The sequence below is a fragment of the Oncorhynchus keta genome, chromosome 34 (assembly GCF_023373465.1).
Source record: "Oncorhynchus keta strain PuntledgeMale-10-30-2019 chromosome 34, Oket_V2, whole genome shotgun sequence".
Lineage (NCBI taxonomy): Eukaryota > Metazoa > Chordata > Actinopteri > Salmoniformes > Salmonidae > Oncorhynchus > Oncorhynchus keta.
The window spans coordinates 79142294-79159164 of NC_068454.1; the positions used below are offsets into that span (position 1 = coordinate 79142294).

General features: G+C 42.0%; 2 protein-coding genes across 8 annotated transcripts in view; both read right to left on the bottom strand.

Moving 5' to 3' along the window:
- kcnn3 (potassium intermediate/small conductance calcium-activated channel, subfamily N, member 3) overlaps positions 1-16871 on the bottom strand; it is a 121889-nt gene that overhangs the window by 5147 nt on the left and 99871 nt on the right. Inside the window, exon 7 of the mRNA XM_052495216.1 lies at positions 14442-14552. Coding sequence (XP_052351176.1) covers positions 14442-14552 — 111 coding nt within the window. The remainder of the gene's footprint in view (positions 1-14441; positions 14553-16871) is intronic.
- LOC127915315 (uncharacterized) lies at positions 2-3704 on the bottom strand. Of its 7 annotated transcripts, none has more exons than XR_008090976.1 (3): positions 839-3704; positions 677-730; positions 2-298 (listed from the first exon to the last, which is right to left on the bottom strand). XR_008090976.1 is itself a non-coding variant. In XM_052495218.1 (2 exons), the coding sequence occupies exon 1, from the start codon at positions 1800-1802 to the stop codon at positions 879-881; it is 924 nt and encodes a 307-aa protein (XP_052351178.1). In that variant the 5' UTR covers positions 1803-3704; the 3' UTR covers positions 2-730; positions 839-878. The 7 variants fall into 7 exon arrangements, 1 of the variants encoding a protein (XP_052351178.1); XR_008090975.1 differs by having other exon boundaries at positions 2-568; XR_008090974.1 differs by having other exon boundaries at positions 2-622.

A 16871-nucleotide genomic window follows, 5' to 3' on the forward strand; every position in this document is an offset into this window, starting at 1 on the left:
AGAGAACACACACACACACACAGTTACACTTTAGCAAGTCAGGCAGCAGATCTACCCGGCCTCTTCCCCATCTCCCTCTATCTTCCTCTCTCTCGTTCTCAGTCTCTATCTCTCTTCCTCAACACAAAGACAATGTCTTCTTTCAACTCACTCCTCTGTTTTTCTCTTCCCCTGGAGAGTACAACAGTCCTTACTCTCTCTGTCCCTCCACACACACATTTGCTCACATACAGTCAGTCACACACTGTCCTTACGTAGAGTCAGCCTCCTCAGCCCAATACTATTCATCCACACAGACCTGTCCTTAGAGAGAGTCAGCCTCCTCAGCCCAATACTATTCATCCACACAGACCTGTCCTTAGAGAGAGTTAGCCTCCACAGCCCAATACTATTCATCCACACAGACCTGTCCTTAGGGAGAGTCAGCCTCCTCAGCCCAATACTATTCATTCACACAGACCTCTCCTTACGTAGAGTCAGCCTCCTCAGCCCAATACTATTCATTCACACAGACCTCTCCTTACGTAGAGTCAGCCTCCTCAGCCCAATACTATTCATCCACACAGACCTGTCCTTACGTAGAGTCAGCCTCCTCAGCCCAATACTATTCATCCACACAGACCTATCCTTACGTAGAGTCAGCCTCCTCAGCCCAATACTATTCATCTACACATACCTGTCCTTAGGGAGAGTCAGCCTCCACAGCCCAATACTATTCATCCACACAGACCTGTCCTTAAGGAGAGTCAGCCTCCACAGCCCAATACTATTCATCCACAGAGACCTGTCCTTAGGAAGAGTCAGCCTCCACAGCCCAATACTATTCATCCACACAGACCTGTCCTTAGGGAGAGTCAGCCTCCACAGCCCAATACTATTCATCCACACAGAGACCTGTCCTTAGGGAGAGTCAGCCTCCACAGCCCAATACTATTCATCCACACAGACCTGTCCTTAGGGAGAGTCAGCCTCCACAGCCCAATACTATTCATCCACACAGACCTGTCCTTAGGGATAGTCAGCCTCCTCAGCCCAATACTATTCATCCACACAGACCTGTCCTTAGGGAGAGTTAGCCTCCACAGCCCAATACTATTCATCCACACAGACCTGTCCTTAGGGAGAGTCAGCCTCCACAGCCCAATACTATTCATCCACACAGACCTGTCCTTAGGGAGAGTTAGCCTCCACAGCCCAATACTATTCATCCACACAGACCTGTCCTTAGGGAGAGTTAGCCTCCACAGCCCAATACTATTCATCCACACAGACCTGTCCGTAGAGAGAGTCAGCCTCCTCAGCCCAATACTATTCATCCACACAGACCTGTCCTTAGGGAGAGTCAGCCTCCACAGCCCAATACTATTCATCCACACAGACCTGTCCGTAGAGAGAGTCAGCCTCCACAGCCCAATACTATTCATCCACACAGACCTGTCCTTAGGGAGAGTCAGCCTCCACAGCCCAATACTATTCATCCACACAGACCTGTTCGTAGAGAGAGCCAGCCTCCACAGCCCAATACTATTCATCCACACAGACCTGTCCGTAGAGAGAGTCAGCCTCCACAGCCCAATACTATTCATCCACACAGACCTGTTCGTAGAGAGAGTCAGCCTCCACAGCCCAGTAATATTCATCCACACAGACCTGTCCTTAGAGAGAATCAGCCTCCACAGCCCAATACTATTCATCCACACAGACCTGTCCGTAGAGAGAGTCAGCCTCCACAGCCCAATACTATTCATCCACACAGACCTGTTCGTAGAGAGAGTCAGCCTCCACAGCCCAATACTATTCATCCACACAGACCTGTCCTTAGAGAGTCAGAGGAGAGACCTGGGAGGAGTCACAGTCACCGCCTCTGCCTCTGCCATATAAAATCACATTTTAACACACACCATTCAACAAATCAAGCTTGATTGCTTGAACCAGGTGTGTTAGTGCTGTGGTAGAACAAAAGCCTGCACACACACACTGTATTTCCCCAAGACCAGGTTTGAAGAAATCATCAGTAGGACACCCTGGAGGGTGGCAGTGAGGGAGCATGTATCAATCAGTGAAATGGATCAATTAGCTCAGTGTGTTAGATGCTAAGTACAGTCAGGTGTGCTGCATGGCTGGAAAAACACCTTGCTTCTGGAACTCCTGCACCAGGGATGCCTAGCTAGCCTTGTTATATATGTACATTATGTATATTCTGTATGGTTTAGTAGGTTGCTATGCAATTACAACACAGGGGCCTGAAAAATCCCCTCAACCCCTTCCTTTGAATGAGGGAACATCTCTGAAGACATAAATTGAATGAGGACTTCAAAGAGATGCTGTGCAGTGAACAAAACAATTATCCCCCCGTCTGAGGAGCACAAAGGACCTGGCAGCACTGCTCATCAGCATGAGTCCACCGCAGTCAAGGACTGCACACACACACACACACACACACACACACACACACACACACACACACACACACACACACACACACACACACACACACACACACACACACACACACACACACACACACACACACACACACACACACACACAGCAGTTCTTAGGGCTGGTGGGAGAGTTCATTCAACCTCGGAGAGTGTGTTTTAATCAGAAAGTAGACAGATAACATGCAGGTAGGAAATGTCATTGCGTTTGCTGGCTGTCACACTGAAATTGTGTGTCATAGTGATGTCACAACAACTCCAAGGTGCTATCCCTAGCAACTTTACCGCCACATAATTACAACACTATCATCCTTGTTAGTCACAGTTACAACACTATCATCCTTGTTAGTCACAGTTACAACACTATCATCCTTGTTAGTCACAATTACAACACTATCATCCTTGTTAGTCACAGTTACAACGCTATCATCCTTGTTAGTCACATAGTTACAACGCTATTATCCTTGTTAGTCACATAGTTACAACACTATCATCCTTGTTAGTCACATAGTTACAACGCTATCATCCTTGTTAGTCACATAGTTACAACGCTATCATCCTTGTTAGTCACATAGTTACAACACTATCATCCTTGTTAGTCACATAGTTACAACGCTAACATCCTTGTTAGTCACATAGTTACAACGCTATCATCCTTGTTAGTCACATAGTTACAACGCTATCATCCTTGTTAGTCACATAGTTACAACACTATCATCCTTGTTAGTCACATAGTTACAACGCTATCATCCTTGTTAGTCACATAGTTACAACGCTATCATCCTTGTTAGTCACATAGTTACAATGCTATCATCCTTGTTAGTCGCATAGTTACAACGCTATCATCCTTGTTAGTCACATAGTTACAATGCTATCATCCTTGTTAGTCACATAGTTACAATGCTATCATCCTTGTTAGTCGCATAGTTACAACGCTATCATCCTTGTTAGTCACATAGTTACAATGCTATCATCCTTGTTAGTCACATAGTTACAACGCTATCATCCTTGTTAGTCACATAGTTACAATGCTATCATCCTTGTTAGTCACATAGTTACAATGCTATCATCCTTGTTAGTCACATAGTTACAACACTATCATCCTTGTTAGTCACATAGTTACAATGCTATCATCCTTGTTAGTCGCATAGTTACAACGCTATCATCCTTGTTAGTCACATAGTTACAATGCTATCATCCTTGTTAGTCACATAGTTACAATGCTATCATCCTTGTTAGTCACATAGTTACAACACTATCATCCTTGTTAGTCACAGTTACACTATCATCCTTGTTAGTCACATAGTTACAAGACTATCATCCTTGTTTTTTTTATTTTACCTTTATTTAACCAGGCAAGTCAGTTAAGAACAAATTCTTATTTTCAATGACGGCCTAGGAACAGTGGGTTAACTGCCTGTTCAGGGGCAGAACGACAAATTTGTACCTTTTCAGCTCGGGGGTTTGAACTTGCAACCTCCCGGTTACAAGTCGAATGCTCTAACCACTAGGCTACCCTGCCACCCCTAACTATGTTAGTCACATAGTTACAACACTATCATCCTTGTTAGTCACATAGTTACAACGCTATCATCCTTGTTAGTCACATAGTTACAACACTATCATCCTTGTTAGTCACATAGTTACAACACTATCATCCTTGTTAGTCACATAGTTACAACACTATCATCCTTGTTAGTTACATAGTTACAACACTATCATCCTTGTTAGTGACATAGTTACAACGCTATCATCCTTGTTAGTTACATAGTTACAACACTATCATCCTTGTTAGTCACATAGTTACAACACTATCATCCTTGTTAGTCACATAGTTACAAGACTATCATCCTTGTTAGTCACATAGTTACAACACTATCATCCTTGTTAGTCACATAGTTACAACACTATCATCCTTGTTAGTCACATAGTTACAACACTATCATCCTTGTTAGTCACATAGTTACAACACTAGCATCCTTGTTAGTCACATAGTTACAACACTATCATCCTTGTTAGTCACATAGTTACAACACTATCATCCTTGTTAGTCACATAGTTACAACACTATCATCCTTGTTAGTTACATAGTTACAACACTATCATCCTTGTTAGTGACATAGTTACAACGCTATCATCCTTGTTAGTTACATAGTTACAACACTATCATCCTTGTTAGTCACATAGTTACAACACTATCATCCTTGTTAGTCACATAGTTACAACACTGTCATCCTTGTTAGTTACATAGTTACAACACTATCATCCTTGTTAGTTACATATGGGTGCTGTTACCCACCTTGTCATAACCTATTTGTGTGTGTCAACATCTTGGGTTATGGGTTCTTATTGGTTGTAACATAACAGTTGTTTGAAGTGGCATCCAATGGTTAAATCCTACAGGTCATGTTTTAGTGAACTGAAGTTCCTCTAGAATACTGACAGACAGGACAGGTTATTGGAGAACAGGTTTAATAAACATCTAGTATCCACAGAACCCTTAGTAGATTGGCAGATCAAATGTCATCTGTCAGCTGATTCATCTCATGGTTAAGATGATAGTGATAAAAGATGGCAGTCTATGTCTGCTCCATTTTACTGCGGTACTTTCAGGACCAAGACTAGCTCCACCTTCCTATTTATTTGGGAGGAGGTCTGCAGATAGACTTCTCCTAAAGCTTATAACAGGATCAGTACAACAGACAGCGGGGAATAGAGACTGCAAGAGGATAGACATCTTAAATAACTGTCATCCTTTCACGTGTCCTGCTGTTTTCAGTGTTGATACTGAACACATATTAATGAACACAATATTCATTCAGATCAGAGATAGTTTAGGAAAGGAAGATAACGTTTGACCTCAGGAAATCCCATTGTTAGGTTTTCTCCCTACTCAATCTGGTATCCCTATTAGGGCCATATGGGCATCTCCTTCCCAGCCAGCCATGTTGCTGCCATTTTTTATTTTTTTATTTAACCTTTATTTAACGAGTCAAGTCAATTAAGAACTAATTCTCATTTACAATGACCACCTACCAAAAGGCAAAAGGCCTCATGCGGGGACGGGGGCCTGGGATTTAAAAAATAATATAATTACAATATAAATATAGGACAAAACACAAAAAACAAACACAACACTACATAAAGAAAGACCTAAGACAACAACATAGCAAGGCAGCAACACATGACAACACAACATGGTAGCAACACAACATGGTAGCAGCACCATACACGGTACAAACATTTTTGGGCACAGACAATGGCTTTCCCCTACAGATGTAGGATCTTAATTTGATCACCCTGCTGCAGGAGAACTTGTAGTGTATTTGAAATGTCAGACTTGATTTTGGCTTATGAAAAATGTATCAACCCCTACACAAATGTCCATTCACATAATAATTCACATGTGTTGTTGCTGCAGAATTATTTTCCTGCTGTAGCAAACTGGTTCAAATTAAGATCCTACATCTGCACCTTGGCACAGGGAAGCCATGTTGGTGCCGTATGGCTTCCCCCTACCTGGGCACTGGCCAGCCATGTTGGTGCCATATGGTTATCATGGCCTGACCTCGTACCTGGAGTCAGCTTTGTTTCTATTCTGGATCCTTCCTTACATAACACAGCAAACTCACTGTGACCAAATGCAAATGCAATATGGAGAACAATGGTGGTGGTTCTGACAGCTCCACCTGTTAGTGCATGGTGCTAGCAACCCCAGAGTTAGAGGTTTGATTCCCACATGGGCCACATATATACTAACTAACCATGTTATTATCATATTATATACTACATATCCATGTTATTATCATATTATTATATACTACATATCCATGTTATTATCATATTATTATATACTACATATCCATGTTATTATCATATTATTATATACTACATATCCATGTTATTATCATATTATTATATACTACATATCCATGTTATTATCATATTATTATATACTACATATCCATGTTATTATCATATTATATACTACATATCCATGTTATTATCATATTATATACTACATATTCATGTTATTATCATATTATTATATACTACATATCCATGTTATTATCATATTATATACTACATATTCATGTTATTATCATATTATTATATACTACATATCCATGTTATTATCATATTATATACTACATATTCATGTTATTATCATATTATATACTACATATCCATGTTATTATCATATTATTATATACTACATATCCATGTTATTATCATATTATATACTACATATCCATGTTATTATCCATGTTATTATCATATTATTATATACTATATATCCATGTTATTATCATATTATGTTATACTACATATCCATGTTATTATCATATTATTATATACTATATATCCATGTTATTATCATATTATTATATACTACATATCCATGTTATTATCATATCGACAGGTGGTTGAAGGGGAGTGAACCATGAGGGTGGGCAGGTTGCTGGGAATTGTGAGTGACCACTCCATATGAGGGGGAGACAGTGAGGGCTAAGGACATGACATCACTAAATCCACTCACTCCTCCACTGTGAGCATTGGAATGTACCTCAGGGCGGGGGGAGGGCATCCTCTCAATATAAACAGTTTCACAGTCTAGAGCCCAAAACCCCAATAACCCCAGCAAAACAGTCCAACATCTGGTCACTAATCGGATTAACTGTGTGGTAACGCTTAATGTGGGATTACAGGATAACATGTACTGTCCTGACAGGTCAAGGACCAGAGAGGAGGACCAGAGGGATGAGCTGGAATCTAGGTGATATTATTATCAATGATTTTTTGTTAATTTTTTATCTGGAAATGATCAATTATTATCATGAATAATGGTTGTGACGTAGACGTCCGTCACTGGCCGCGGGCAGCATTTGGTTCTTTAAGGCACGCACACATTCTTCACTCCTCCCTGCTCCGTTATCAGATAAATTAACAATGTGGGCCGACCACAAATTAACTTCACTATTTTAGTAAATACATTTCACACTTACGTCAGTAACCGGTTATGGTACAAAGAAACAGACAAGTGTTCATATTTAATATAAGCAATATGTATTTTACTTATCGTTGTTATGGATTAGCGCGTTGTTTGTTTGTTCTGTTCCTCTCTCTCAATCTCTGTAGCTTCCGGGTATGCTGGTTAAGGACCCGAGCTAAGGGAATTGGGCTGACTTTGTAGTGCCTGTCCCGAATGGCTCATTAATGTAAATGGACATATTTAAAGACACTATGTCAGTTGTGATGTAATTTTGTAAATGTTATATTGGGATATTGTTTCATAAACGTGTTGTAATGTATATACTTTAGTATGTTTAGTTAAATGTAAAATGTAGGTTTGAATAGGTAATTGCTTAATTAATTTGTGTTAATTGTTCTGAGGGGAGGGGCTACCCCTACAAAAGGAGCCTCTCTTTCAGTTCATGGAGAGGCATTTTGGATTGAGCTGTGAGTGTTTTTTAGCTGTCCCATGTGGTATATGTTTGATGGCAGTACTGTTGTTTCTGTTCCGGAACACTTTGTAAATAAACACCCAGCAGAACATTTGCGTCTCTGCCATCATTTTATTTTGATAAAGGTTAGGTTTTCCAGTTTAGCCTTCTGGCCTACTCTACGTGACAATAGTAATAATTGTCATGTGTGTTTGTGGATTGTCAATGGCAATTACCAACTTCAAGAACATGGTTTCTACAGCTTTATATTATTACTCTTTACCTGTGACCTTTAGCTCATGTCAAAGGTGACAAAGGAAGGAGACACGTGTCTCTCTCTCTCTCTCTCTCTCTCACTTACACACACACACACACACACAGGGAGAGCGGGAGATCATTTAGCAATGAGATCAGCAGGGTTTGGGTCAATTTGAATTCAAGTCCCTCAATTCAGGAAGTGATTTGATTTTTTTTATTTCAGTTTACTTCCTGAATTGACTGACTTCAATTAGAATTAACCCAATCACTGGAGAGATATGGAGGACAGAGTAAGAGAGCCATGAAAAAGGGAATGAGAAAGAGAGAGAGAGAGAAGAGTGGGTGTGAGGAAGGGAACCCTCTGTGTGGGCGTTATCATCTGGTAAAGGCTGAATAAGAAAGGAAAGAGAGAGAGTCCAGGCGGAATAAGAAAGGAAAGAGAGAGAGTTCAGGGCTGAATAAGAAAGGAGAGAGAGAGAGTTCAGGGCTGAATAAGAAAAGAGAGTGAGAGAGAGTTAAGGGCTGAATAAGAAAGGAGAGAGAGAGTCAAGGCTGAATAAGAAAGGAGAGAGAGAGAGTTCAGGGCTGAATAAGATAGGAGAGAGAGAGTCAATGCTGAATAAGAAAGGAGAGAGAGAGTTAAGGCTGAATAAGAAAGGAGAGAGAGAGAGAGAGTCAAGGCTGAATAAGAAAGGAGAGAGAGAGAGTCAAGGCTGAATAAGAAAGGAGAGAGAGTTAAGGGCTGAATAAGAAAGGAGAGAGAGAGAGAGAGAGTTAAGGGCTGAATAAGAAAGGAGAGAGATGGAGAGAGAGAGAGTCAAGGCTGGATAAGAAAGGAGAGAGAGATAGTTCAGGGCTGAATAAGAAAGGAGAGAGAGAGAATTCAGGGATGAATAAGATAGGAGAGAGAGAGAGTCAAGGCTGAATAAGAAAGGAGACAGAGAGAGTTAAGGCTGAATAAGAAAGAAGAGAGAGAGTCAAGGCTGAATAAGAAAGGAGAGAGAGAGTTAAGGCTGAATAAGAAGAGAGAGAGAGAGAGTTAAGGGCTGAATAAGAAAGGAGAGAGAGAGTCAACAACACGAAGAACTATCTATCCAAAATGGAGATGTATGGGTAAACCACTTCTCCAATCTTTTTGGCTCTATAACAAAGAATAAAGAGCAAAAACATATACATGATCAAATACAGATCTTAGAATCAACTATTAAAGACTACCAGAACCCACTGGATTCTCCAATTACATTGAATGAGTTACAGGACAAAATAATAACCCTCCAACCCAAAAAGGCCTGTGGTGTTGATGGTATCCTCAATGAAATTATCAAATATACAGACAACAAATTCCAATTGGCTATACTAAAACTCTTTTTTTGGAACCAAGGACTGATCATCCCAATCCACAACAATGGAGACAAATTTGACCCCAATAACTACCGTGGAATATGCGTCAACAGTAACCTTGGGAAAATCCTCTGCATTATCATTAACAGCAGACTCGTACATTTCCTCAATGAAAACAATGTACTGAGCAAATGTCAAATTGGCTTTTTACCAAATTACCGTACAACAGACCATGTATTCACCCTGCACACCCTAATTGACAACCAAACAAACCAAAACAAAGGCAAAGTCTTCTCATGCTTTGTTGATTTCAAAAAAGCCTTAGACTCAATTTGGCATGAGGGTCTGCTATACAAACTGATGGAAAGTGGTGTTGGGGGTAAAACATACAGCATTATAAAATCCATGTAGACAAACAACAAGTGTGCGGTTAAAATTGGCAAAAAACACACACATTTCTTCACACAGGGTCGTGGGGTGAGACAGGGATGTAGCTTAAGCCCCACCCTCTTCAACATATATGTCAACGAACTGGCGCGGGCACTAGAAAAGTCTGCAGCACCCGGCGTCACCCTACTAGAATCCAAAGTCAAATGTCTGCTGTTTGCTGATGATCTGGTGCTTCTGTCACCAACCAAGGAGGGCCTATAGCAGCATCCAAGATCTTATGCACAGATTCTGTCAGACCTGGGCCCTGACAGTAAATCTCAGTAAGACCAAAGTAATGGTGTTCCAAAAAAGGTCCAGTCACCAGGACCACAAATACAAATTTCATCTAGACACTGTTGCCCTAGAGCACACAAAAAACTATACATACCTTGGCCTAAACATCAGCGCCACAGGTAACTTCCACAAAGCTGTGAACGATCTGAGAGACAAGGCAAGAAGGGCATTCTATGCCATCAAAAGGAACATACATTTCAACATACCAATTAGGATCTGGCTAAAAATACTTGAATGAGTCATAGAGCCCATTGCCCTTTATGGTTGTGAGGTCTGAGGTCTGCTCACCAACCAAGACTTCACAAAATGGGACAAACACCAAATTGAGACTCTGCACGCAGAATTCTGCAAAAATATCCTCCATGTACAACGTAGAACACCAAATAATGCATGCAGAGCAGAATTAGGCCGATACCCACTAATTATTAAGATCCAGAAAAGAGCCATTAAATTCTATAACCACCTAAAAGGAAGAGATTCCCAAACCTTCCATAACAAAGCCATCACCTACAGAGAGATGAACCTGGAGAAGAGTCCCCTAAGCAAACTGGTCCTGGGGCTCTGTTCACAAACACAAACACACCCTACAGAGCCCCAGGACAGCAGCACAATTAGACCCAACCAAATCATGAGAAAAGAAAAAGATAATTACTTGACACATTGGAAAGAATTAACAAAAAAACAGAGCAAACTAGAATGCTATTTGGCCCTAAACAGAGAGTACACAGGGGCAGAATACCTGACCACTGTGACTGACCCAAAATAAAGGAACGCTTTGACTATGTACAGACTCAGTGAGCATAGCCTTGCTATTGAGAAAGGCTGCCGTAGGCAGACATGGCTCTCAAGAGAAGACAGGCTATGTGCTCACTGCCCACAAAATGAGGTGGAAACCGAGTTGCACTTCCTAACCTCCTGCCCAATGTATGACCATATTAGAGAGACATATTTCCCTCAGATTACACAAATCCACAAAGAATTTGAAAACAAATCCAATTTTGATAAACTCCCATATCTACTGGGTGAAATTCCACAGTGTGCCATCACAGCAGCAATATTTGTGACCTGTTGCCACGAGAAAAGGGCAACCAGTGAAGAACAAACACCATTGTAAATACAACCCATATTTATGCTTATTTATTTTATCTTGTGTCCTTTAACCATTTGTACATTGTTAAAACACTGTATATATATAATATGACATTTGTAATGTCTTTATTGTTTTGAAACTTCTGTACGTGTAATGTTTACTGTTCATTTTTATTGTTTATTTCACTTTATATATTCACTTTATGTATTATCTACCTCACTTGCTTTGGCAATGTTAACACATGTTTCCCATGCCAATAAAGCCCTTGAATTGAATTGAATTGAGTCAATGCTGAATAAGATAGGAGGGAGAGAGAGAGAGAGTTAAGGCTGAATAAAAAAGGAGAGAGAGAGAGTTAAGGCTGAATAAGTAAGGAGAGAGAGAGAGTTAAGGCTGAATAAGAAAGGAGAGAGAGAGAGAGTTAAGGCTTACATTTACATTACATCATTTACATAATAAGAAAGGAGAGAGAGAGAGAGTTCAGGGCTGAATAAGAAAGGAGAGAGAGAGAGAGAGAGAGAGAGATAAGGCTGAATAAGAAAGGAGAGAGAGAGAGTTCAGGGCTGAATAAGAAAGGAGAGAGAGAGAGTTCAAGGCTGAATAAGAAAGGAGAGAGAGAGAGTTAAGGTTTAATAAGAAAGGAGAGAGAGAGAGAGTTCAGGGCTGAATAAGAAAGGAGAGAGAGAGAGAGAGAGAGAGAGAGAGAGAGAGAGAGAGAGAGAGAGAGAGTCAAGGCTGAATAAGAAAGGAGAGAGAGAGAGTTAAGGTTTAATAAGAAAGGAGAGAGAGAGAGAGTTCAGGGCTGAATAAGAAAGAAGAGAGAGAGAGAGTCAAGGCTGAATAAGAAAGGAGACAGAGAGAGTTAAGGCTGAATAAGAAAGAAGAGAGAGAGTCAAGGCTGAATAAGAAAGGAGAGAGAGAGTTAAGGCTGAATAAGAAAGGAGAGGGAGAGAGAGAGTCAAGGCTGAATAAGAAAGGAGAGAGAGAGAAAGAGTCAAAGCTGAATAAGAAAGGAGAGAGAAAGAGAGAGTTAAGGGCTGAATAAGAAAGGAGAGAGAGAGAGTTAAGGCTGAATAAGAAAAGAGAGAAAGAGAGTTAAGGCTGAATAAGAAAGGAGAGAGAGAGAGAGAGAGTTAAGGCTGAATAAGAAAGGAGAGAGAGAGTTAAGGCTGAATAAGAAAAGAGAGAGAGAGAGTTAAGGCTGAATAAGAAAAGAGAGAGAGAGTTAAGGACAAGAGAGAGAGAAGGAGAGAGAGAGAGAGAGAGGAGAGAGGAAAGAGGTAAATGGAGAGTGAAAGAGAAAGAGAGAGGGCGCGGGAGATAGAAAGAGAGAGAGGAGCGAGAGATAGAGACGTACAAGACCTTGTCATCTTCACTTGGAGCCTCTAATTAATGTCACCTAGGATGCAGGAGAAACCTCTCCTTCTCAAGTTAAAGGCCTGTGGGAGGTGTGTATGTGTGTGTGAGAGATAGAGTGTGCGTTTGGGTTTTGCTGGGATCAAACACTAAACACTAAACCAATAGATAGCCAACAGGTCAGTGAATAAAATACATTGGGCTTCCACCTCAAACTCATTGGCTTAGGGTATAACTCAGGGGTGTCAAACTCATTCCATGGAGGGCCTAGAGTCTGCAGGTTTGAGTTTTTTCCATTGAATTAAGACCAATACAACCAGGTGCCGGGAGTTCCTTACTAATCAGTGATCTTAATTCACCAATCAAGTACAAGGGAGAGACACTCGGCCCTCCGTGGAATGAGTTTGACACATGGTTTAACCAGTGAATGCCATTAATCGACCAAGTTACTATGGGAGACAGAGGATGTTTTCTGACCAATAGAAAGAGTTCCCTGAAGGTTTTCAGAAGGTTACATCCTAACATTAAAAACAGTGGCCAAATATTTATCTCAGCCATAAAGGTCAATAATGAATAAGAGAGAAAATGTCCTTGAAGTTCCCAGGCGGTGTATCCACAGTAGCAACCTTTAATACAATGAATGTTCTGGAAAATGTCCAATATAAAACCGCTCTAAGAAAACTACGCTCAACTATAGCCCTGAGATCATTTTGCAGCCATTTTACAAATATTCTAGAGTATGTTTTCGACCCTAAAATCCCAGTTCTTTGTAACTGTGTGTGTGCCAGACTGCAGGCAGGGTGCATGCCTCAGAGCATGTGTAGGCTTGTGTTTGTGCATTCGCCTGTACCAGTGAGCATGCCCCTGTGTGAGAAATACCAAACCCATCGGAGTGTGTGAAACTTCCTAAAGAGACCAAGTGGCTCCTCTGTTTTCGGCTGTGGTCTGGTCCGAGCTTCCCCTTTCCAGAGAGGAGCTGAGTCCTTCTTTCCCTTCGCTGTGGTCTGGTCCGAGCTTCCCCTTCCCAGAGAGGAGCTGAGTCCTTCTTTCCCTTCGCTGTGGTCTGGTCCGAGCTTCCCCTTCCCAGAGAGGAGCTGAGAGCTGAGTCCTTCTTTCCCTTCGCTGTGGTCTGGTCCGAGCTTCCCCTTCCCAGAGAGGAGCTGAGAGCTGAGTCCTTCTTTCCCTTCGCTGTGGTCTGGTCCGAGCTTCCCCTTCCCAGAGAGGAGCTCAGTCCTTCTTTCCCTTCGCTGAGTCGATACTTTATCTAAGCTAAAATTATTGATCACCTCTCTCTGCTCTGCTCTCCTCTCGCCTGCCAGATACACAGAGACATAATGTACCCTACATATTTCATAGTGGGGGCTATTTTTGAAACTTGGATCTTTAAACTGCATGAAAAATTGAGAAGGACCAGTGCATGGATGGAAGGAGGGAGGGAGGGGGGAGAGAATGGCCCAGGGGCGAAGAGAAGGTGGGTGAGAAATACATATGGGGTAAAGAAAGATGTAGAAGGGGGAGATAGAGAGAAAGAGGACGGCAAGGGAGAGAAAGATATGTCCCCCTGCCCAGTGCTTTCCATACTGGCAACACAACACTCTCTCTTGGGGGAACAGCGTCACTTCATCGCAGGGTGCCGCGTGTGCATCTGAGGGCCAATCAGAGCTTGCATGCTGCAGAGAACCAGATCAGAGGCCAACAGCATACAAACACACACACATACATACACACACAAACACATGCAGACACACACTCACATGCAGACACACACTCACATAAACACACACATACCCTCTTGGTGAGTTGTGTGTCCATCATGAAGTTGTGGACGTGTTTCTCCGCCTTGGTCAACTCCAGCTTCCTTGCTACCACGGCAACCACCAGAGCTGTACAGCCCGCACCCTGAGAGAGAGAGAGAAAGAGAGAGAGAGAGAGAGAGAGAGAGAGAGAGAGAGAGAGAGAGAGAGAGAGAAAGAAAGAAAGAAAGAAAGAAAGAAAGAAAGAAAGAAAGAAAGAAAGAAAGAGTGAGTGAGTGAGTGAGTGAGTGAGGGTGAGGGGAGAGTCAAAACAATCTGTCAATCAGTGGATCTCAATTAGGAAAAGCGAGGGAAAGAAAGGCAGAGGACAATCTGTGTATCATTAACAGACAACAAGGATGGAGGGAGAGAGAGAGAATGAATCTCAGATGAGAGAGAGAGAGAGAGAGAGAGAGAGAGAGAGAGAATGAATCTCAGATGAGAGAGAGAGAGAGAGAGAGAGAGAGAGAGAGAGAGAGAATGAATCTCAGATGAGAGAGAGAGAGAGAGATATTATGACATTTGAAATGTATTTTATTTTATTTTTATTTATTTTATTCCATCTTTATTTAACCAGGTAGGCTAGTTGAGAACAAGTTCTCATTTGCAACTGCGACAGGGCCAAGACAAAACGTAGCAATTCAGTTCGACACATACAACAACACAGTTACACATGGAATAAACAAAACATACAGTAAATAATACAGTAGAAAAAAAGAAAACAAAAAGTCTATATACAGTGAGTGCAAATGAGGTAAGTTAAGGAAATAAATAGGCCATGGTGGCGAAATAATTACAATATAGCAATTAAACACTGGAATGGTAGATCGGCAGAAGATGAATGTGCAGGTAGAGATACTGGGGTGCAAAGGAGCAAAATAAATAAATACAGTATGGGGATGAGGTAGGTAGATAGATGGGCTGTTTACAGATAGGCTATGTACAGGTGCAGTGATCTGTAAACTGCTCTGACAGCTGGTGCTTAAAGCTAGTGAGGGAGATGTGAGTCTCCAGCTTCAGAGAATTTTGCACTTCGTTCCAGTCATGGACAGCAGAGAACTGGAAGGAAAGACGACCAAAGGAGGAATTGGCTTTGGGGGTGACCACTGAGATATACCTGCTGGAGCGCGTGCTACGAGTGGGTGCTGCTATGGTGTGACCAGTGAGCTGAGATAAGGCGGGGCTTTACCTAGCAGAGACTTGTAGATAACCTGTAGCCAGTGGGTTTGGCGACGAGTATGAAGCGAGGGACAACCAACGAGAGCGTACAGGTCGCAAGGGTGGGTAATGTATGAGGCTTTGGTGACAAAACGGATGGCACTGTGATAGACTGCATCCAGTTTGTTGAGTAGAGAGTTGGAGGCTATTTTATAGATGACGTCACCGAAGTCGAAGATCGGTAGGATGGTCAGTTTTACGAGGGTATGTTTGGCAGCATGAGTGAAGGAGGCTTTGTTGCGATATAGGAAGCCGATTCTAGATTTCATTTTGGATTGGAGATGCTTAATGTGAGTCTGGAAGGAGAGTTTACAGTCTAACCAGACACCCAGGTATTTGGAGTTGTCCACGTATTCTAAGTCAGAGCCGTCCAGAGTAGTGATGCTGGACGGGCAAGCAGGTGCGGGCAGTGATCGATTGATAAAGCATGCATTTAGGTTTACTTGCGTTTAAGAGCAGTTGGAGGCCACAGAAGGAGAGTTGTATGGCATTGAAGCTCGTCTGGAGGTTCGTTAACACAGTGTCCAAAGAAGGGACAGAAGTATACAGAATGGTGTCGTCTGTGTAGAGGTGGATCAGAGAATCACCAGCAGCAAGAGCAACATCATTGATGTATACAGAAAAGAGAGTCGGCCCGAGAATTGAACCCTGTGGCACACCCATAGAGACTGTCAGAGGTCCGGACAACAGGCCCTCCGATTTGACACACTGAACTCTATTAGAGAAGTAGTTGGTAAACCAGGCGAGGCAATCATTTGAGAAACCAAGGCTGTCAAGTCTGCCAATAAAAATTTTGTGATTGACAGAGTCGAAAGCCTTGGCCAGGTTGATGAATACGGCTGCACAGTAATGTCTCTTATCGATGGCGGTTATGATGTCGTTTAGAACCTTGAGCGTGGCTGAGGTGCACCCATGACCAGCTCTGAAACCAGATCGCATAGCAGAGAAGGTATGGTGGGATTCGAAATGGTCAGTAATCTGTTTGTTAACTTGGCTTTCGAAGACCTTAGAAAGAGGGTAGGATAGATATAGGTCTGTAGCAGTTTGGGTCTAGAGTGCCACCCCCTTTGAAGAGGGGGATGACCGCGGCAGCTTTCCAATCTTTGGGAATCTCAGACGATACGAAAGAGAAGTTGAACAGGCTAGTAATAGGGGATGCAACAATTTCGGCAGATAATTTTAGAAAGAGAGGGTCCAGATTGTCTAG

Bases quoted from the DNA above. Each gene is read 5' to 3' on its own strand.
- LOC127915315 (XM_052495218.1), bottom strand. From the start codon at position 1,802: ATGAATAGTATTGGGCTGTGGAGGCTGACTCTCTCTACGAACAGGTCT.